This window comes from Diadema antillarum, unplaced genomic scaffold (genome assembly GCF_040938485.1).
Source record: "Diadema antillarum isolate AM-2024a unplaced genomic scaffold, OU_Dant_1.0 scf00000182, whole genome shotgun sequence".
Taxonomy (NCBI): domain Eukaryota; kingdom Metazoa; phylum Echinodermata; class Echinoidea; order Diadematoida; family Diadematidae; genus Diadema; species Diadema antillarum.
The window spans coordinates 196,336-221,042 of record NW_027271071.1 but is presented as its reverse complement, the minus strand read 5'-3'; the positions used below and the strand labels follow the sequence as shown (position 1 = coordinate 221,042).

Sequence of the window (24,707 nt, the reverse complement as noted above, 5' to 3'; positions counted from 1 at the left end):
GCAGAAAACGGGCGAATGATGCCAACCCCTCGCAGTTCGTTCCAGATGACAAGCAATAGTCAACAACCGGTATCAACCAGGCACATTGTGTCATAATAATTATGAAAAAGAAGACGACAATAAACACACAGTATCCATCGCTGTTTTTGCATAACGTACATTTATTGAGATGAGATCATAAAAAAGTACAAATGATGAACAATGAAAATGGTTTTCTTTACAGTATTTGCATAAAGATAGTCAAGCACACTTACTAAGAAATGAGTAAATATGGCAGTTTAAACATCTATTTAGTAAGAAAGTATGTCATAGTATATGACTTGTAATCTGTATTCAGAGCCTTTCTGAATGATGCCACGATCCCATCGTAGACAAAGTAGCTTGTATAGCTAGGCCTATAAAACCCATTCATCTAAACGCGTAATAATTCTGGAATTCTCAACAACTTAGGTTGACAGTGCGTATCCGATATTGTGTCACACATGCGCCGAAAGATTGTACATATTTCATATGATGTACATAAATAAGCTTTTCGAAACTTTCAGTGAGCCACGGCGTTATACATTACGCGTATCATTCCAGAGAATTATAGAAACAGTCCGCGGGAACGGTATTACATTAACTCACAGCGCCACGTTTATCTCGCTGATAACTACATCAATTAAGGATGATGTAATTCCTTTCGTTATTTCAGGATTGATGGTTGAATTAGATTGCATTTATATTCTCACTGCAACATTTGAATTTCAAAAGACGCGTGATACAATGCTTTACATTTTCTACAATGGAATAAAGATGTTTACTCTTACTTTACAATTCGTTTGAACAAAACGTATGTGCGCTATTTGTACAACCATCATTTTATCAAGACTGTACAATTTTATTCAGGTCTATCGTAAAATGTTCACTCGAAATTTATCATACAGGTAGTAAAGTCACATTAACCTCTTGAGACGATGACATTGGAAGGAAAGATGGTGGGAAGAATAAATCAATTTGCAAATATATGATCGTCCCCTTATGTACCGTAACCGGATAGGACCTACTAAAAGGAAAAAATAATAGTGACGATGATGACGATGTCAGATGATGATACTACAATGTACAGCGATGATGATAACTATTAGTAGCAGTGCATTGTAGTAGTAGCAGTAGTAGTAACCAGGGGCGGATCCAGGAATTCTGTAAAGGGGGGGGGGGGGGGGGCGTGACTAATATTTCTGGTGCCACTTCCGGGTTTCATTTCATTTTGTTCTTTTTATTTCTTTTGTTTTTAACGAAAAATAAAGGGGGGGGGGCGTGCGCCGGTTGCGCCCCCCTCTGGATCCGCCACTGGTAACAATAACAATAATGATAATATAGTGTGTCAAATAGTATCAAAACGCTTAGCGTGCCGAGAACAGGCGAAAGATTAGCATAAGTATGTACAGTGTACTCTGACTCATCATAAGTGTTACGTTTCCTATCCAGAGTGTATGCTTATGTTTTCCGTCTGGGCTGTCATACAGGGGAGCGAAGAGCTACAATTTGTTAACTTAAAAACCAACAAACAAAATGAACCACAAAAGCTTTTTCATGTTATCTTCATAAGGGTGCAATGCTAAGTTGATGCTTTGAGAAAGACAGCGTACTATAAATAACCTCTTATTGTGGCACTACTGGTGGTACGTATACTGCTGTATATTGCATCCTTTTCGAGAGTCATCAAAGATAAGAATAGTATACAATGTATAACAGGTATCATTGCATATTATGATAGTACGGAACGGGGGAACTTTCATGTAGAAAATAACGCCAGTTTACGCCACGTCGAAATATATCGTGCATTTTATTCAATTTTCACCGTTTAACATTTTTGGAGGAAGATACATTTTATATATACCCCTCACACTAGAATCATCTATTTCTCATCAAGAAGGCATTACATGTATCATGAAATACATTTTGCTTTACATACACGCGTTCTTATATTTGTTGTTTCTAAAGAGAAAAAAACAGTCAAAAAATCATTCAAAGACTACCACTATACAGTCAAATCATTGCCGACACGGTAGTTTAGTTTTAGATGTCTCTAAAGGCATAAGTAAATTGGTGTGAAAGGTCATTCTTCTACAGTCAAAATAGTCAAGAGTATTGTGAAAACAAAACAAATTTTACATGCCACATGTATATAAAGAGTGCTACATTCCCGTCTAGGACGTCACAAAGAATCTTGATCGCAATTTCAGAAAAAAAAAATGTCTTTCTGTAAGTGTCAGAACATAATGACCCTTCGTAATAATGCCAAGAGAAAATCTAGTCTGCGATCGACAGAACTCATAGTACACTTAAGAAGCACCAATAAAGTTATTACAATATTCAGAAAACTACACGAATGCGCTACAGAATATTTCAGCGTTAGAGACACAGTTAAAAGTTGTTTACGACTTTTCAGGAAGCGGATATTCCGGGTTGTACGGAGGAGGAGCTTCCACGGGGGCTGGTTGCTGGCCATGAGGATCGCATGGATTGTAGGCTGGTTGTTGCGGGTAGGCCTGTGGTGGAACATTGTAAGAGTCCTGCTGTGGTGGCTGATGGTAACCCTTCTTTGTCTCGAATCCAGCGGGTTGTTGAGGGTCGTAAGCTTGAGGTGGCGGGGCGGTGCCCTGTAGGGGCGAGGCTTGCTGGTAGCCCTGAGGTGGTGGCATGCCTGGGCCCTGAGGTGGGGGCACGGTGTAGCCCTGTGGTGGGGGCACGTTGTAGCCCTGTGGTGGGGGCACGGTGTAGCCCTGTGGTGGGGGCACGTTGTAGCCCTGTGGTGGGGGCACGGTGTAGCCCTGTGGTGGGGGCATGTTGTAGCCCTGTGGTGGGGGCATGTTGTAGCCTTGTTGTGGAGGCATGTTGTAGGGCTGCGGCTGGGGTTGTGCCGCTTGGGCGACTATCATTGGCTGTGACTGCGGGTTGGGCGTGGTGATGACAGTGGTGGTTTTCTTCGTATCATGATAGTCAGCTGCAGAAAACATAAAAACAATGATTAAAATACCGTGTTAAACATTCTTCGTCTTTTTTTCCCACCACACGTTTATGAATGATGAATGATTATTATAGTACTATCTTTACGACAAAGTTCAATCTTGACGATTCTGCATTGTCATTTTCCTTTTCGCCATCAGGAATTCTTATCACTATCACTTCATCTAAAAATATAGTGGCGTCCTATGTTTTAAACTCTCTTTCTCTCTATAGTGTTCTTGTCATCTTGGTTTCGGAACTTCAAATCTCGTCATCTTTCCGGCAAACTTTGCGGATTCTTTCAGCTTCTGATTCATCGATCTCGAAGTTTCGGCAATGGGACTACATCTAACGCAGAAATATCCCTTTTGCTCTGACATAATGGGCGCCCTGTGGATCCTCTAGTTATTGGTTTAGTTACACCTCCCTGGTTTAACACTAAGTATACGTCACTGGTTCATTTCCTAGAGCTGTTGTTTGACCCTGTGGAGTTGTTATTCAACTTGTGTGAAATAATATGCTCAACAATGATTATACCCCCATTCCACACATATTTTTTTTCTCATCAGTCACTCGTCGGAAGCATTTTTCTGCATCCGGCCACGCACCAAGGTATGTCGGATCGCAGTCTGAAGAATCTGACTTGTGTTGGTCGACTATCAGGTCAATAGTGTCAGACACGTCGGGCGGTGATACGATGAGGCAAGATCGTCCGATGAGGATCACGCGCGACATGTCTGACACTGACCTGATAATCGACCACCACATGATACATCCGACTGCGATCCGATGTACTTCTGTGGGAGACCGGAAACAACAAACTTGGCATCCAACGAGTGACCGATGAGAAAAAAATATCTATGGAATTGGGGTATTGGGGGCACTCTCTCTTCAAGCTCAAGCCCTCTGAGGGGCGCCTCCACTGTATTCAGCCAAGATTCCTATACAGCCCTAAAGGTTAGACCACAGAAACGCCAACAATGAACACCCGTACAAAATAATGAAAGCGATGTTGACTTTATGATGCATGCATCACACGGAAATTTGACTTAGCTCGACTTCCGCCCACTGACCAAAATATCATAACCTCTCAATTTGATTAAGTTACGATACTTGTAACATTCATACAGCAGCAACAATATCCTACACTTCTGTCTTTTAACGTCAGGTTTAAATAGTCATTTTCCTAATTCATTCGACTAAAGAGTTAAAAAAGTTACATAAATTATTATTGTTGATTTGGATCTTGGCATTTCTTTACTCGGCAATAAAACGGTACCCCCCCCCCCCCCCATACATCTATGTGTGCAGTTTACTACTAAACAATTGCCCTATGAGACACACGTTATGAAAAGGTGGTTTCTTTTTTTTATCTAAGTAAACCAACTTTTAACTTCAATCTTGAAATTTGTAGAGGGCGGCGAGTTCATTGTCCCCTCATCGGTCCTGGAAGACTATTTAGTTTCCCCATGACTCTTTGTTTGTTGGATCAGTTTGTTCGGGAATCAATGCCCAACTGATATCCTCCTTACATACAAACGTAAAGCATGTCCAGCCTTTAAAGTGGGTGCATTTTTAATAGAATTCACCTCAACAAGCAGACTCAATTAACAACTTATTACCAGGATGGCATTCATTTACTTCTTAGATTTTTCTTGTTGTAGTTGCTGAGGGGCGGGAAGGAGGGGGGGGGGGTGGTTGCAAATGGAACTTTACCCAATTTATTTCAATATCTAAGTGTATGAGTGATGAGGTTTGGAAAGCCCTTCCGTTTCATTCACAAAGGGGAGATTTAAAGTAGTTTGTCAGAATTCGGTCTTTACATGACATAGCAATGAAGGCTGCGCCCCAACCGATGGCCCAGATCCAACCGATGAGGAAGATCAGAGTAGTAACCAGCTGAAGGATTCCAATCCAGAAGTTTAGGCACATGGTGCCGAACTTCCCCCCTCCGGACTGTCCTGGATTACCGCAGCAGTACACTGAGAATCCAGCGACGATAGTGCCTGGGATGAATTAAAAACATGAATATCTATCAATGTATGTACATTATATACATATACATGTATATATATATTACAGCTTTCTAAATTCCTTAGATTTAGATGAGGGACAAATCCAAATTCAGATTGAAAATATCAATCTGTTAGATTTAGAAGTCAATCTATCTTTAAAGTCTAATTTTGGATTTGTCCCTAACCACAATCTCATAAATTGATTTCCAATCTATAAGGAATTTAGAGAGTTATATCAACCATAAGTTTGACTGTAACTACGTTACAAATATGAGCCTCCCTTTCTCTGTAAAATAATGCTTTTGTTCAAACAGGGGGTGTTTCATCAACGTTTGTTAGCACTGACAATTTCAGCAAAATCCTTCGTTTTGATTGGCTGAGATGCGCTGGTCACTGACTGTTACTATGGGATTGTCAGCGCTGACAAATGTTGATGAAACACCCCCTGATTATGCACTTGCTTTTTTTTCTTTTCCGCTTACAAGAGTGTGTTCATTGTTTTATAATTTTTTGTTATCATTGTAGGACCTGTCTTATTTAAATGAATTCAGGTGACATTGGAAATAAAATTCCAATTGAACAGAACAGAAAAAAAAAATGATATCACGCAGCGTCATAATGCATATAGTGTATACATGTACTTAGATCACGGAGCATGTACCTCTATGCTCGGATTAATGAACATTTGTTGTTGTTGCTGTTGTTGTTGTTGTTGTGGTGGTGGTGGTGGTGGTGGTGGTTTAGAGCTCACACGTCAATGCAAGTTACAGTCGTGTGTTGACTCTTACACCAATTACTTTGAAAAAAAAAAGACAACAGCTTATTAAAAAAATTACAGTGGAATGCGTAGAAACGGCAAAAAACAACAACAAACAAACAAATTCAAATTAAGTGCTAAATAAATTTGCGTATTCACAATATACAATGTAATGTATTTCTCATAAAGCAAGATAACAGTTAACGAGGTAATAGTACATTGCAAAATCTTTCAAACAAATTGTGCAATACCCAATCCGCGAAAAAATACAGCAATCGGTGCTCAGAGTGTATCGATAGACACAATATGCTCTGGGAAGGTTTACAGGAAACTCTTACTTTGAATACTTTGTGGCTTTGCTTACGAAAAAAAGTATAAAAGCATCAAGTCAAACAATTAAAAGAGAGAGGAAAACAACAACAACCGCTCCATTGATACGTCACAGGGTCTGAATCACCCTTCTGTAGCCAGGGAGGTGGGAATACCTCCCTGCTGCAGTGCTTGCATAGGGGCAGGAAATTAATCAGAAGGTCATTCGTGCAGTCATGGCAGGGGTTGTAGTCATTGCCATTGTTACTTGAAGCCTGGATTTTAAAATACTTTCAGGGATGACATGGCATTGGTTGAGGTGAGGATTCAAGTTTTTTTTTTTTTTTGCGAGATACTTTGAATTCTCTTTACAAAATGCTAAAGAAAGTACAACTACAATTCTACGAGGAATTCGAAGTTTACTGAGTATTTGATGAAAATCGGTTTTGAAATGGCTGAGATGTCCAAAAACAAAGTAATGTAAAGTGATCCCAATCAAAGGTGGGTCACACCTTTCATTAGGATAACTTTGTTTTGAATATCTCAGCCATTCAAAAACCAGTTTCATGAAATAAATTTTGAATTCCTCTTAGAATTGTATCCTCTTTCACATTTCATGAGAGGTTTCTCATCTCACAAAAAAAGTTGAGAACCTGAATCCCCATCTCAAAACTATACCATCCCTTTAAAGCTTTCAGGCAGTACTATTAGTTTGCGTCTATAAAATGCGGATCAACTTTTAAGAACATCTGCAACATGTCACAGATAATGATACGAGTTTCACCTCCGTGACCGTGGCTGATTGTATGAAAAATAAATATACGTCCTTTGGGATTTCTTGTTTGGCATACGTGTAGTTAGTATAAGGTAACAATCGCAGGGGCTGCGAAACGTTTTTCGGGGGGGGGGGGGGGGGGGGTCAAGGTCAATGTCAGTGAATGTCGACAGACATTCACTAAATAATGACAATTAATCTATCCAAACAAGATGATGAGTAGTTTATTCTAAATAGATAATAAAAGTAGAAATTTATGAGGTCCTATTTATCAGTGGCGGGACCATGTATATGGGAGAACAGTCATACACGTACAATGTACTTTGCAGATATGGCTGAACGGGCAATCCCCAATTCCTCATGCTGAACGTATATGCAATGATGTATATGCAGCTTGTGTATATTTTTTGTATCTGAAGACGGAAACAAAAACAACAACAAGAAGTGATACCAGTTGCAATCATTATGAAAATTATGTATAGGTGATGATGTCTTTTTCTGTCGCTGGCCTGTAAACAAATTTTCAATAATTCACTTTCTCTTTTCTTTCTATTTTTGACATGAAACGAATAACGAAGTCGTAAACTCTTGGCATAGCATGCATTATTGCTGTTTTCAAGATACCCGCAGCAATAACAATAAAGGGATGATATAGTTTTGGTTGAGATGGAGTTTCAGGTTTCCAACTTCGTGTATGTGTGTGTGGGATAATGAGAAACCTCTTATGAAATATGAGAGAGCATGTAATTCTAAGCGGGATTCGAAGTTAATTGGTTTTGAAACGGCTGAGATATGGAAAACAAAGATTATCCTAATAACAGGCGGGACCCACCTTTTATTAGGATTGATTTGTTCTACTTTGTTTTTGGGTATATTAACCATTCAAAACCGAGATTTTCTTCAAATAAGTTTTGAATTCCTCTTAGAATTGTATATGTGTATAGTATATTTAAGTGGTTTCTCAGTATCTTTCAAAAAGTTAAACGCTCAATTCTCATCTCAACCAACACTATATATCATCCCTTTAAAACGGGGAGTGATTGTCCTTGCTGAATTATTAACGAGAAGAGAGTGTTTAACATAATTCTGTGTGCTAACTAACGGGAGAGCAGTGAGGTGATGGGATCATCACAGCATAATTTCCACTTGATTGCGACACACACTGTTCTGTGAAAAGAGGTAAATTTCAGAGTTCCCACACTTTGCTATTGCATATCCAATCATTGCGATGAATCTGCTACCTTTCGATTTAACTTTACTCCGTTTAAAAAGTATAATCCTATTCTTTATACAGCACGTTAGACTAGGATATTTAAGTAACGTTTGCAACAGCGTGAATATTTTCATGCTAGTATTATATTATTGTTGTAATATCAGTATCCAGTCCATAGTCTGGATACGGGAGAGATAGATCTTCGTTAGAGCCGGAAACAGCTGTCTTTCTCAAACTTCCCGTTACCATAACAACACGGGCACTGGCATTACACAATGTGGTTATTATTTCACACTGAAACTTAAAGGGAACGTCAATTTGAAGAGAAGTATTTTAATGGAACTGCTGAAGCTGCAGAAGCAGATGAATGATTGAATAGGTTGGAATAATATATGATTCTCTCTCTCTCTCTCTCATAGGTATTTACGTATACTAATAATTTCAGATGAAAAAATGACAAAGGCAAATGGTACATTAGAAATATTAGCATCCACATGTATATATATTATATATATATATATATATATATATATATATGTATATACATATATGTATATATATATATGTATATACATATATGTATATATATATATATATATATATACATGTATATTTATATTTATATTGTCTGAGAGATCATTGCACATTATCATCAATCCATTCTTACTCTGTTCCCGATTGAAAATGCCCTTTCATCACATTAGCCTGTTGACTAAATGACATGCTCAGAGTATTACTTCTAGCTTGTTCAAAACACAGACAATCCAGATCATGATATAACTTGATAGAACATGATATAAACGCCAGCAACCTGGCAGGGCAATCTTTAATTCATAACACGGGGGTAGATCAGCTTGATCAGTGCGTGTATTGTATATGATTATGAAACAATTTTTTATTTAATAGCAAGTCAAGTAGAACGTCAAGGCCAGAGACAATATATTTTTGTCGTTCATATACTAACCAACCGTGAAACTCTCTCTCCCTCTCTCTCACACACTACATCAACCCATACACACGTACACACACACACACACACACACACACACACACACACATGTATTTGTATGTACATCAGAGAGCAGTACATAATACATTGTTCCCTTACATTCTTGCCAGGGGGAACGCCCAGGTCTCAAAGAAGTCGCTAGCAAAATGATTATGAATGACCTCGGATTTATGTAAATATGTTTATTTTTATGTTAGCCTGATGACGAATTTATTATGAGAATTCAGTTATGAGTATTTTCCTCATCTGCGTTGTCCCATTGTCAATTGTATCTCGGTGAAGCGAAGGTGCATATCATATCATGGGATTTATACATGGAGGAAAACTGTGATAAAGAAAGAGGCTCTGACGAAAAGAGTCAGATGTCACGAACTCACCTAGACCAGGTATAAAGATGTTCAGAACGAGGCAGAGAACCGCCATTCCTATGTGCATAGCTGGGATAGCTGCTCGACAAGCGTTCGGCTGCTTCTTGTGCACCACCACCGTAGATGCTGTCTGCCCAGCCTGGCCCGGGCCTGGAGTAACGTACACCGTGGTTGTCTGTACCTGCTGCGCCATTTTTATGTTCCAGCACTTGCCCTCAGTCTACGCTTTAGAAACTCGCGATACAATTTCATGTAAATCACTCTCGGGCTAAAGATAGGTGTGGTGATCATGCACCCTGAGTGCTGTTTCTATCGTGTCTAGAAATTAGACATAAGCTGGACGGCCTGCCTGCACTTAATTAGTGTAGTATAAGTAGGCACTCCAAAACAATGTTGCGTGGGTTGAGAGTGTACGACACCCATTCGGAAGTACTGTTCGGTTTGGTTATCCCTTTTATGTACCTAGCGCTCACAGCGTATATAGGCTGTTGAATGCGTTATTAGAGCAGGCAGGCAGTAAACAATGAGACCTCCGCCTGAGAGAGTATCACTAATAACGTTTCATGTTTATGGTCGTTCAATTCAGTAATCATATTTAAAGAGTGGAATTAACTGGATATGAGTTCCAGCTCTATCTTGTAAGAACTGATTGAGGGTTCCAGTAATATGACAAGTCGTCTCGTAAGTTGTCTTTCCGTTCTAGAATGGCTCTTGGACGGGGCTCTAGAATTATTCAGGCCTATATTTAGGGAAGTTTCCTCACATTCCTGTTTGTGTTTCGTCTATCGTCTACACAAATTACAACGGAAATGATATATACATAGGCCAATAAGCATATCGATGACTCTCCGAAATGATCCGGATTGGACAGAGCTTCAGGTCACGGGGACTCACCACATGTCATGATTGTGCAATCACATCAACCAGTAAAATTTAGGGGGAAAAAAGGGAAAAATGTACAGCTGTTGTAGTTTTTGGGAAGTTCCAGGATTGCTGTATCAGAGATCGAGCGAGGGAGAGAGAGAAGGAGAGCGGATGGAAGGAGAAGGAGACCACTAAACTGAATTGCTTACGTGAGATCTTTGAGGAACACAACAATGCTAGTTATAGTTAACCACCCGCAATTTCAGTTTTCAATCCTACCTGTAGTGCATCACGCGTTCAAAGTAAGATGTTTTGATATTATGCTCAGATCACCGGTTTTGACTTCTGGAACTTTTTCGCCCTAACGTTGATTGTTGTCGGACTATTGCTGCGAACATCTGAAGGGTTTCTTCGCAAAAACCGATAAGTCCATATTTGCCAAATGGAGATATTTGCGATTAAAGGTCATGAAAAATAATGAGAATAATAAGAAAATTTTTGCTTCTTTTGACCATAACTTCAAAAATGTACCTTTATTATGTAGTGACCAATATATCATTTGAAAGGTATTATTTTGTACTTTATGACAGATACCGTGTACTTCAAAACCTTCAAAAATGGACTTACGGTTTTTGCGAACAAACTCTTCATCTATTTATTGAAAAAACAAACACACACACACACACACACACACACACACACACACACACACACACAAGCAGAAAGGGGACATGTCACTATACGCAAAGTCAAAATATTTAGATGACAATTTCGTATCTTCTCGTCTATCGAGTTATGTTTTTCATATTCTCCTGATATGAACTGTGAATCCATTTTAGGACTTTAAGTCACTTGACTTCAATTGCCACTGAAAGCATCACATATTTAATAATGACGGAGGTCTGTGTAGATTGTGTCTTTCCTGCAAGCTATTCAAAGTGAATTATAGAATTATGATGTTCAAGTTGGTCTTATAGGGGGAAATACAGTTCGCTGTATGTTGTCTGTTGGTATAGGAAACGAGAGAAAGAGAGAGGAAAATAAATGTACCGGCTAAACAAGGGAGTGTCATATAGGGGTGTACGGGGGTGCACATTTTCTTAAATGATGATTACAAATATATTCAAATCAAATAAACGAAATAACAGTTCTTAAGCTGTAGGCCTATACATGTTTTCACGAAGCGAAGTGATATCAAAAGCAACCTCACTCCCAATTTGAGATGTCATTTTTGCCTCACAAGGCAGTCTCCCCTTGACCAACACACATCATTAACTAGACCAAAGTACCCTTGACAGAAAAATCCAAATTGACACTAGACGCTAGGGAGTTTAATCGGACGCACGTCGGACCCTGCACCCCCTGCACACCCCTCTAACCCTTTAAAGGACAAGTTCATCTTCATAGACATGTGGGTTGAGTGAGTGCAGCAATATTTGTAGAACACATCAGTGAAAGTTTGAGAAAATTTGGACAATCCGTTCAAAAGTTATGAATTTTTGACGTTTCTGCTCAGTCATGGCTAGATGAAAAGACTGCTATAGCTTGTAATGTCACATGAGTACAACGTTATAAAGAAAGATAAAGAAAATTCAACATATTTTCTCTTTTCTCGCATAGCAAAGGAACACTCGACTTCTTTCTTTCAGAAGGCAAAAGGAAATAATATTACCCTTAACATACGTCAGTAACAAGTCGAAGAAACGTGCACTTAAATAAAAAAAATAAAGTTTTGTGAAATTCTCTTTTTATTTTCTTTATATCGTTGTACGCATGTGACATCACAAGCTATAGTAGTCTTCTCTTTCAGCTGTGATTGAGCAGAAACTTCAAAAGTTCATAACTTTTTAACGGATTGTCCGATTTTCCTCAAACTCTCAGTGATGTGTTCTACTAATATTGCTGCATTCATTCAATTCACATGTACACGAAGGTGGACTTGTCCTTTAACCACACATTCCTTTAATGGGTATAAATAACTGTTTTATCTTATTTCCCTCCCTCTCTCTCTCGTTTCCTAACGACAGACAACATACAGCAAACTGTATTTTCCTGCATGCAATTTTCTTGCCTAACTGTGTACGTATTTGAGTACAAAAGGGTCTTATTTGATGATAAAAGCAATTGCTAAGATGTTTAACAAATACATGAAAGGTGCCCGCGTTGTACGCCGAGTATAAAATACAATCAGCGAATGAATTTATCTTCTCCTTGATGTTTTGTTGCTTGTTTGCATTGTATTTGAAATAATTTGATCGTTTTGTCTGATTTTGTCAATCTTTGGCGCTGCTTTCCATAAGAACGTCTCTAGGTAATACAGATCATGATGATAAACATTTACATATCGATAAACGTTAGTAGTGAATAGAGTGAAGAGAGAGTTTCTGGCTGTAACAGAAACCAGAGCAATGTGATTTGTTGGGTCGAAAGAGAAGGGCGCCATCAACAGGCAAAAAAAAAAAAACCCAAAACAAAACAAAAACCAACTGAACGACCATGGATTGAGGGCACTGATCTCTCAGATGTAACAGCTAGCATGGACCTGCGTTAGGTCCACAGAGCTACCAAGTCTCACGCATTCTGCGTGAGACTCAAGCATTTAGGGTCCGTCTCACGATCTCACTCATGGCACCCATTTTTCTCACGCATCGGGTGCGTATAGCTTAAAGGATTAACGTGAGAGTTGCAATTGAAGGCATATTTCCCTTTTGTCTTTCAAAATAAGTGGCACCAGCTTGCACCATTAAGAGCTAAGAATTGACAAAGCTCCCTACCGTGGGAGGGTGGACACCCCCTCCCACACCCTCCCCTCGTTCAGTCGCTTCGCTCCCTCGTTCACGCACATGCTCGTGCGCCGAGACGCTTAGTCATGAAAATCTCACTCATAAAAACTTTTTGAACTTGGCATCTATCGTGTCTATGGGTCCACGATAATAGGAAGGATATTGTCCAGTACAGAGATCTGTGATCCAAGGCCGATATAAAAGAAGGAAAGAGTTGAAGAGACCGAAAAACAGTTCGATTGAAAGACAAAGCAAGGAAAGATTTATATAGTCATAAGCTGTCATTGGCGTATGAATGTAGTGTTTGGGGGGGGGGGGGGGGGGAGGGGGATTGGCCACTGGGAATGTGCCCCCAACCCCATGACAAGATGCCCAACGCATATCATACTACCATAACGGAGCCTGAAGTTGGAAACAGTGAAGAGATATGTTAGGCCAATACCTGTCTACTACATATAGATAAAACAAAAATAATTATGTTCATCACACACACACACATAGCCTCACTCACAAGCAGTATGATATATATATATGTGTGTGTGGGTGTGTGTGTGTTACAATTCAGTTACAGTTTGTCCATGCATTTTTTCATCTTGGAAAGTATGTCTTGTCTCGTTGTAAACAAATGACGTACATTTAAATCTCATTTGAATGTGCAAAAGTTACATTGTATTTTACTTTGTTTATAAGCAATTGTCATATTGTATACTTCCGTCGGGAATGAAATGAAAATGAAATAAAATAAAAATGTGTGTGCAGGTGTATGCATTTCTCAAATACCTGCCCAAATATCTGTACAATGCAAAGTTTGTGCCCCAATGTTTGGCCAAAAGACCCCAATTCCAACAAAAACTGCTTTTAATTAGCCCCCCCTTTTTTTTTGCACTTTGTAACTCATTGCTTCGTGCCCAGTACTGTAGGTCCTATATATATAGGCATGCATAATAACACCACATATAAAACGTTCAATTTCTCAAAACTGTTCCTTGCTTGGCTTCACTATGTGTCTTTGTTGATGTGCACACGAGTTTGTCCTTATACAGTGTTTATGTTTTTCATATCATCATTGTGTTACTTCTTGTTACTTTTAGAATATTATGCCGAAGTATACGAGGGATATTTCAGTAAAAGTGTCTCTCGAGTGTTACAATAAAATAGCAGAGCTATTTCTGCTTTTTTTAAACATCAAAGCTAGGGCCTGAGTGAAAATGTTTACTATATATTTATTTTGTAATTACTTCTTGCTTGTTATCCCCAATATCTATTTCAATATTACATTTATGTATCATTGAAATTTCTTCATTCGCATGTCTAACACTTTTTAATTTGGATAATGTTCCTGTGCAGTAATTCTTGAAAATTGTAAATGTGGGAGATGGTATAATAGATGTCAAATATACAATAATCAAAAGAAATCAATATCGCCTGTTTGACACACTTAAGTTATACTGAAGATGTATTTATTGGAATTATACAGGACAGCGACAAAAATGCGCTTGTGGGAAAAATTAGCAGACCCCCAAACAATAATATTGATAATTTTGTATTTTTTCTAGATCGAGATATCAGTCTCAGATCTCAATAAAAAGAGATTTATTCGCTTGGATGTTGGAGCTTACAATATTGACACAATTTCATAATATTGTAAATATATAATATGATATGACAATGTTGACACTGAAAATAATCATACTATATATCAAAATATAAAATCTTTATCAGTATCATTCCCTTATTCATTCACAACACATAACACGTATACATTATACGTTGTACCAGCATTCTACCTATAAATCGCGAACACAATCAATGTGAACATTTTCTTTAATGTCACAAAAATACCAATGGAATTCTTTGTTACGATATATCGAACCATCTGCCCTTTGTTACGTGGTGTTCTCAACCAAATCCTCAAAATAGTCTAAATTCCAAAAATAAAAAATAAAAAATGGAGGAAATTATCAATGTTGTATGACGCAACACTAAATTTCACTAAATCATAAATAATTGCCACAGGAAGACTGGTGGGAGAGTGTTCTTATTGAAATTAACGTCGACGAGGCATACAATATGTTCATATAAAAACTTAATTTCTATTACAACAATGCTATACCCCTTGCAAATACGAATTGCTCACAGAAGAAAACAACTATGGACCACCGAAGACATAGTTATAGTATAGAATACGCAACAAGCTATGTAAAAGGCCTCTTCAAATACACCATGATGATAAACAGCTGATCAGATACAAAACCCAGAAATGTTCTTACATCCCCTAATCGACTATTTCGAAGTTTGTTCTATACTTCAGTAGGGAAGAACTAATGGTTTAATGGAAATGAATTAACATCAAGGAAAGAAACAAGAACAATATCCAAGAAACGTTTGAGCTCATTCGCAAACAAACGACAGACAAATGATTCGACCACCAGTATACACATAACTGAATTGACTCTCATTATGCAAACATACGGTGCAATAACTACTACAAGTAGTACCGAATGACATGGATATAAATTTTCTTTATATATATTCGCGATTTCTTAGCGGCCATACCACCGACAGTCAAGCTTTGCTTTAAGATGAAGGTCTCCTGCGTGTATGTTTATTTTTTCCTATCTGTTACAGAAGATGAAATGACTTTGTCATAAATACTGTTATAAAAGCATGCAAGAATATTCGTTCGAAAAGCTGCGATTCATACAAGTACAGATATAATTATTTTTTTTTTATAACTATCTTGTATTAACAAAGTATTCTTCATGATTTTATTGCTATGGTTTTGTCGAGATTTCTGGATAAAATGTACAGAAATAAAAGCAAGCAAACAAACATTTTGTTGGGTACAAGGCTAGAAAGACTATGGCTTTGAAAGAAGAACACTACACTTTGTGGCAGTTATCGCAAGGCTTGTTGTGACATTTTGACATTTTTATTCATAATTCAATATCAATTTCAAAGGGCATTCAAGTTACAAAACGTCCCAACCATATCTGGGGATTTCCCTAACTCACTTCCTCTTTTGGTCATATCCCTCCCTCCCTCTCCATCCCCCACCCCCCCCCCCCCTCTCTCTCTCTCTCTCTCTCTCTCTCTCTCCCTCTCTCTCTCTGGGGCTCCTTTCGACATCAATTGCAAAACTAATCATGGACAGAAATTTTACAACTTTATGGTTGTGTTTGTTATAAGAGGAGAGATATGAAACACGTACCGACATACAGAAAAAGTTGCTACTATGTTATAATCTGCACTGCATCTCGGATCTACGTGTAGTCTGTATATTTACTCTGTATCAAGTGTTCTGCCACGCAAGTCTAAAAACACAACTGAATCTGTTCATCACTTCATCTAAGTGATTTACACTTTCTTTTCTTGATATATTGAAGGCATATTTCCTCTTTGAGGTTATTCTTTATCAATTTTCTCCTTCATCTCTACCTTTTCCCATCTAAACTTTCCATGATAGTCAGGATAATGCCATATCCTCATCAAGGAGCCCACCTCGTGGAGATTTGGACATCAAATTGTATTTCACGTATTTAATGTCAATCATATGATTTATTCTTTTTTTTTAAAGAATTATTTAAAAGACCCCATTTGGTCGTAGGATTCGATCCATCCATCTCGTGTCTACATCTTCTCTGGTGGTGGTTGGGCGTAGGCTGGTGGTGGTGGTGGTTGGTTGTATGGAGGCGCCATTTGTCCAGGGGGGCCGACTGGACCACCAGATTGGATGACGGTGGTCGTGGTTTGTGGGTGCTTATGATAATCAGCTGCAATAGGGGAAAGGTGAATTAGCCATTAAAAAACAACAACTAGATACCACACACACACACACACGCACATTTTTTAATGATGTTCTTTGTTTGAATTTCATTCGCACACACGCACAAGTGTACATCTATAGACCAAATCGGATATTATGAACATCTATATACACGACATTCATTACCTCCAAAGTGCTGTATCTACACTGTCATGTACAGATTCCATTCCCTTGAACTCCCCATCACCAACCTGTCAAGCACGTATACCACTTGAACTCAGCTATTCATAGTTATCCAACCAGAACATCTACAAACGTGCACTTAAAAATCCAAGAACATCCCTTGCCCACTGATCCATGAGACATGCTTATCCTGATATCGGGAATTCTCTTTCACATGAAATACAACAGTGCCAAACAAAACACAGTTTTGGAAAACAGGTAAAGAATGTCCTTCTTTTGAAATGTATTTAAGCAATACCAGTTGTATAATGGTTCTTGCCTGCAACGCTCCCCAGGTAGGAATGTCATGTTTATTTTGTTTGCGTATATACATCACGCACAGTAACGAATCTTCCATGTTGCCAGAATTATCAAATTCGTATACTAGTATACCTTTAACCATCATGATGTAGAGTATCCCTCTTCTAATTTTCCTCTCAATTTCTCGTACTTTCTTTCTCCTCCTATCATACCCCTAACTAAGAAACCTATACTGAACGTGCATAAATTCTGTAAAGTTTTTCTCTACAGGTCATGTGTAAGTTATATCTACTGGACGACCCACCCAAACTTGACAATCCACACAAAACGTGTATGACATATTCCATGTACAAACTAATGTGCATTATGTATAGGTCCTGTGCATTTGGTAAATTTATCAAATCAAATCAGATAAATCAAATCAAATTTCTCTAAAACGCAGGCAAATATGTGAGGGAAAACATGTGGCAAGGAATCACGTTAGGTTTAACGATATTCCATCTTTATAGTTCTAATTGAATTGACTGAGTACATTAATAATCAGGAAAACACAATTCATAACACGAAGGAAAATCAGACAAACATGCACTAAGTGGTCTTTAATAGTGGTAGTTCGATTTCACGATTTCATCAATCGACGTGTATGTAGAAGGATTTAGATCTAAAAAATCGCCCTGGCTTTCCGGTTGTGAGGGTTGAAGGTTAAGGGACAAAACAGTATCTTCAACACAAACATAGAGGTATAGCGACATTTATACAATATATTTGGTGAAAATCTGGTCATCCATTGTTGAGTAATGGGAAGATGAAACTTGTCTTATGTCCTTTATCATTCTATGACCTCTGAACTTTGACCTCATGACATTCAAGTTAAATCATTTCTCTCTTGCTTCTTTATGAACACAGTTTGCAAGTTTGGTGAACATCTGTTCATCCGTTCTTGAGTTATTAGGAGATTAAGCTTATTTTATGCACTCTATAACCCCTATGCTCTTTGGACTTTAAACTCATGACTCCCAAATTTGATCGTTTCTTTCTTATGTCACTATGAACACACCCTGAAACTTTTGTAAAAATTCGATTATCTGTTTCTCAGTCATTGGGAGATTAAGCTTATTTTAGGTCTTTTATGATCCTATGACCTTTGACCTCATGACCCCCAAATTAGATAATTTGTTTATTTCTTTATCATTGTTTCTTATTTCATTACAAACAAATTTTGTAGAAATTCGTTCATCCGTTCTCGAGTTGATATCATGTACACAAACAGACAAAAGGCTGACAAACACAGGGAACCCAAAACATAGCCTCCGCCTGCCGTAGGTTTCATCTATTACTAGTATACTGGCGGAGGTAAAAAGCATATTTCGTCATATGTGCTAAAGTTTATTAAAGATACTCTGAAAAATAAACAGAAGACAAACAAGATACAACGCAATTGTACATCTCCACCCCATCCTCCAAAGTAGGCCTACATAGGTCCTAAGTGAATCATACTGGCTTCATGTATGAAGTGTCAACCACTGTTTTAACAATATTGAAACTGTAGATTGATACTTTTGACTTGATTTTTCGATGTCATGATCATCAAGTTAGCAAAAGTTGACTGAAGCAAAACCCAGCAGAAATAGAACAAGAGAAATCAAGACGTTAAACGGCGGATGTACTTTAGAAATGTTGTACGGAGTTGAAAGGTGGAAATGCAAAAAGGTATTCTTGAAAACGAAACTGAAACTTGTTTTCATGTTTACGCCATAAACGAATTTGAATAAAAGATATCATGTCGCAAAATTGAATAGAGATATTATGTCGCGAAAAAGAATAGATCTGTTCCTAAGTTGAATAATATCACTTCAGAAATGATTATACATTATTTTGCCCAAACTAATTGTATGCTGAAAATTAAAGTTCTTGAAAGCAAGTTTGAATCGAAAGTAAAATGGCAATGTGGAATCGCTCGTATATCATAATGCTTATTCACAAAATCGAATGAGAGCGATATAGAATTGGGCGAAAACCTTAAATAAAAATTCCTGTGAATTACCATGATAGTATTGGTAAAATCATAGATCAAATTAAAATAAACGAATCCTTGCATGTCGTGTCTACCAGTCATTGAAATTAAACCAAATAGCAATCAATTTCATTGTTGAAAGATCGAAGATGTTAAATGGTATAGTATTTTCATTGATGTGCTCTGGAATTAAAAAATTTTGCGATGAACTTGAGGTCGCTACTGGCGACAGTGTTTCAAGCAATGAATTTAGTTACACAGAAGTCGTTTTCTGCTTCATTCGTTGAAGAATCTTTGTGTGTGATAAGTCCGCGTTGACACTGGTTGACGATGATTTCTCTTTACAACCTGACTGCCTGAAAACTTGCCCGAGGTTTTAAGCAACTAATGTGTTCAAACTGGATTCCGAGTACTGACAAGTAATTTTGAGATATAAGCTAATAGAATAGCTATATATAGTCACTGCACGCCGGGACGGAAGAAATGTCCATAAATTTAAGTATGTCAGTAAACCAGTTTATACTGCGATCAATTGCTGACTCCTTACCCTAGAAACATGCACTCTCCATGTACTAGTATGTTCCCGTATAAGTCTTTGTGTGCCATTCTTATTTCCTGACCACAAGTTTTTGTGTGAAATTTGTGCATATTTGACTTATTGGCATAGAATGCAGGGGCGGATCCAGGGAGGACTGCAACCGGCGCACGCCCCCCCCCCCCTTATTTTTTGTTGAAACAAAAGAAATAAAAAGAAAAAAATGGGGGGAAGGGTGCGTGCGCCCCCCCCCCCCCTTTATTTTTGTAAACGCGCCCCCTCTTTACGAAATTCCTGGATCCGCCCCTGGAATGGGTTAACAAATACTAACCGGACAGGGCGATGAAGGCCACACCCCACATGATGCTCCAGACCCAACCAATGAAGAAAATTAGAACCAAGAAGAGCTGGAGTATCCCCACCCAGAAGTTGAGGCACATGGTGCCAACTTTGCCCTCATCAGATTGACCGGGATTGGCGCAGCAAAAGACGCTGAAGCCGGCCACTATGGTACCTGCAAGAAGTGATCAAATTGGCGTTCGATGTTTTTGTTATTTCGAAGGTTTGTCAATCCTGAAACTGAATTAACATTCGGTAATCAGAAAATCAAATAAGGTTCGGTAATCCGAAAATGGAAAAAAAAGTGTGTATAGCAACTACAACGAACCTTCGGAATTACGAAATCACTGTTCAAAATCAAATAAATCAAAGAAACAAACAAATAAACAAACACACATTTCGTATGCGGATTAACGACCAGTCGGAAAAACAAACATTATATTTCATTTACGGATTAACTTACCTTCGGAATAACGAACCTTTGAAATAACGAGCTCTAACAGGCAAATTTTTTGTATGTTGTTTTCCATGGTCCCAGGATATGGGAGAGTAATGGCTGAAAGGAGTAGTCAATCCGCAATAAATCAATCGTGGATCGATTACTGTAACATTATTTTGAACCAACCGAGGCCGAATCTGGTACGACCTCTGGTAATTACAGGTGGAATTCCTATAAACTTTCCTAGTTTGCTGCTCTTTTTAAATTTGTTGAATTATTTTCTAAGCAAACGTCCCTTTTCTCAAGAAAATTACTTCAGTCCCATTTAATCATTTCTATGTCTAACTTACTATTCTGCATGGAATATAGCGCGCCACTACGTTGGGATGTTCGTTAGTCTGAATAAGGTTCTTAATTTAGAAGGTTCGTAAATCCGAAAATATAATGAGGTTCGTTATTCCGAAGGTTCGATAATGTGAAAATAAAGTATGGTGGTTGGTTAATCCGAAAATGAAAAAGAAAAAGGTCCGTAGGCCTACTAACGTTTTCGAATTAACGAACGTCCGGTATTGACGAACCTTATTTCATTTTCTGATTAACGAACATTCGGAATAAAGAACCTTTGAAATAACGAAATGCGTGACCATTTCTCTTTACGAAATGTTTCCGATGCACAACATTTGTCAAATTACCTATCACCGTCGTATGTATGAATTGTGAAAATGCCAAGTACAGAGAATTGATCTTTTGAAGCATATTTTGTTTCGCATTTCTCAATCCATCATGGCAAACTGGACAGCTTCGATCTCGCTGTATTGAATCTGAACTGTGTAAAAGTTGGACTGCTTCGTGAAAACCCAAGCCAATGATAGTTTACTAACTTTATTATCTGCAATGAATGAGCCAACTTCCGGGCCTCATAAGAATAATAGTAATGATAACAGTTTCTACAAAAGCAAATCTTGCATGCTTGAAGGACAAATATCATAAATGGTATACTAAAGACAAGAATCCTGTTTCGTGATTGGCTGTTGCTACGGGAAGTTGGCATTCCATCAAGAACTGCTATCTTATACATTTTTTTTTGTGATTTAATAGGAGCCTTGGTGCTCGACCGGTAAAATGCGTGTTGCTATTAATAGCAATTACTCCATTTGTAGATTTATTGGGCAACTGGTGTGGCGGCTTGTAAGTGACTCCCTTTTCATCACATAAAAATCGCTCAAAGTCCATGTTTACCCCTTCACTCTCGTATACGACATTTTGATAGTTCAAACAAAGCTCTCCTGATACTAAAGTAAAAAAAAAATAAAACCACATCGATATACGACTTTTGGCATACCAGTATAAAATTCCCCATTATAGGACGATTAATATGTGGATGATCGTCCACACTAAAGCTACAATTAGTGTTAACAATGATGGAGACAAAATTATACCCGCTTGCCTGTCGGATATAGCGAAAAGCTATATATTTTCTAATTTTGATATGCACAATTTTATTCTGTGTTCACCTGATATCAGCAAGTATATATAGACATGCTATTGGAACACATTGCATCGTAATATCACCGAAAAAGCTGAATGAAGACCAAAAACAATAAAGATACAGAACGTTTCTATGAAAATTTTTGCTGTACGTTTGGATCTTTACTTTCGAGCGCATTTCAGTAGGTTTATCAATCACATTATCTAAATCGAAAATACATTTTCCCTTAATTGAGTTATTCATTCACTTAGCCGAGTATGGAGTCCCTTTCACAAAAATATTGATACACAAAAGATATCGAAATATTGAAAGAATAAGATGTCGTTTCTTTTAATATTTCTGGAGTCAAACAAGCACATCGCTTATTGATGGCGGTCTCATACACATTGTAAATGTTCACACGTATGTATATATATGTTTTTTCTTTTATTCACCTGTATGTCTCTATTATGTCATGAGTAAGATTAGATTTCTCTGATTTTGTTATTTTCATTGTTAATTTGGTGTTCATCTATTACATTTTGTGTAGTTTCACAAGACTGGTGTACAAAAATGAAGTAAGCTGGAACTGAAGCTAAAATTTCTATAAAGATGAAATATTAAGACAGTAATTCTGTCTTGATTCATTACGATTGTGTGTAAAGTACAAGAGAACCTATCATATATATATATATATATATATATATATATATATATTCTTTGAATATATGCCAATTTTTAATTTTTGAACGGACATGAATTATGGCTCCATACAAATCCTATGAATCATTATCATCATTTACATAAAAAACATATATTGATATTATTATATAATCATATACCAAAGAGCCTCGTACTCACCTATTCCAGGTAAGAATATATTAAGAATCAAGCAAACGACAGCCAAGGCAATAGGCATTGCGGGTATCGCTGCTCGACATGCGTTTGGTTTTTGTTCTGTGACGATCACGGTCTGTGTCGTTGGTTGCCATTGCTGCTGCTGGTCCATCGTCACAGTGTGGGTCTGTGGTTGCGCCATTTTTCTGTCCACGAAAATAATCTTCTCGAAAGAAAGAAACAAGATCAAAACGATACCAGCAACACCGTCTGTGTAAAGGGACTGTACTCCAGCGAGCACGAAGACAAACTAGACGGTATACGGTGGTATTCGTGTATTACTTGACAAGGAACAAGTCACAAAAGTCTTCACTGGAGACGAGAAAAGCAGTCTTCACATCAGCATGATCACGGCGCGGAGTAGGTAAGAGGTTCCACTTTTTCAACACCAAAGAGATTGTATCCTGTACTAGAATGAGCGCGCGCGCATGGAGGCGGAGCCGAATGAACGATTCGCCGCCATAAGCAAAGAAATAACAAACGAAGCAAAGCAAAGCAAAGCAAAGCAAAGCAAAGCAAAGCAAAGCAAAACAAAACAAAACAAAGCAGAACAAAACCTTCCTCGAAAGTACCATACCATGCAATAAGCTACTGACATTTATACTACAGTACACTTGTGCTTCTTAAATGTTACTTTTATAATCAGTAATGATATGAAAGCATAGTATCCAATTTTCTCAAAGATTCTTGTTGTTTCCATTTTTACGGAATCTCAAGGAAAAAATGGAACATTATGAATTATACAACCATGAATCCAACAGTGATAGATATGAGCTTATTATCCAGTTGGTTTGCATTACTTGTTCAGTTGACCTTTTAGCTCGAGTAGTTACTGTTTATACCTTTCGATTTAGGTGACATCAGATATTTTCAAACCTAGATCCTTCGGTATGTGATTCTTGTCAGCATTCGCTAATGTTTTCTTTCCTGCTGTGTACATAGCATGCAGCACAAATAAACATTTACAAGTGACTCATGCATGATTAACAGTCCGTAATATTGTGCACAATGCATTCATCATATGCAATAATAATGCCTGAAGGATGAGGCATGTATAGTGTATATCCCATGGCTTATTTTCTTTCTGGTACAAGTACCTTGAATAATGTTTGTCTCCTGTAAACATGAATTGTGCATGTGTGAGTATTTGCATCTATGTATGTCTATGTAGTGTTTCTATGTGACATGTGTAATTGGTAGTCAATATCAAAGAATATTTCTACAACCTTATAAACTGTGCGTCCATTTATATTTCATTGAAGTTTCTATTGCCTTGAATACTAATGTAGGCTATATCATTGACAATATGACGGTAATACCTGTTGATTGAACAACATAAAGAACCTTATACACAATGAATAGAAGGAAAACTTTTTTATCCTAAACAACGTTATTGTATTGAAGAATACAATACGGACAATGTGTATACGTATTCACACGGAAAATGTGTATCGCCATTCATGCTTGTAAATCACATAGAAAAAAAAGAAACAAAACAGAATGTATTATAAATTGGGGCAACTGAAATTAGCATTACACCGTATTCAGTGGCTATAATTTATGTATAGAAATTTCTTCTGAGATACTAGTAGAACAACAATTCATAGTGTGCTTAATAGGCAATGACATCGCGTTGTAAGGCTCGTTTTTATTTCAAGTTTCAAGTTTCTTTATTTCACCAA

At 37.7% G+C, this 24,707-nt stretch overlaps 2 protein-coding genes across 2 annotated transcripts; both read right to left on the bottom strand.

The window, feature by feature from the left end:
- Positions 1–2,420: 2,420 nt before the first annotated feature.
- Positions 2,421–9,798, bottom strand: LOC139723168 (uncharacterized). The gene is made up of 3 exons (XM_071634429.1): positions 9,447–9,798; positions 4,815–4,997; positions 2,421–2,989 (listed from the first exon to the last, which is right to left on the bottom strand). Exons 1-3 carry the CDS (start codon positions 9,628–9,630, stop codon positions 2,421–2,423), a joined length of 936 nt encoding a protein of 311 aa, XP_071490530.1. The 5' UTR covers positions 9,631–9,798.
- Positions 9,799–16,147: 6,349 nt separating this feature from the next.
- LOC139723139 (protein SPEC3-like) lies at positions 16,148–23,374 on the bottom strand. The gene is made up of 3 exons (XM_071634402.1): positions 22,990–23,374; positions 20,214–20,396; positions 16,148–16,857 (listed from the first exon to the last, which is right to left on the bottom strand). The coding sequence occupies exons 1-3, from the start codon at positions 23,165–23,167 to the stop codon at positions 16,715–16,717; spliced, it is 504 nt and encodes a 167-aa protein (XP_071490503.1). The 5' UTR covers positions 23,168–23,374; the 3' UTR covers positions 16,148–16,714.
- Between the last annotated feature and the right edge of the window lie 1,333 nt (positions 23,375–24,707).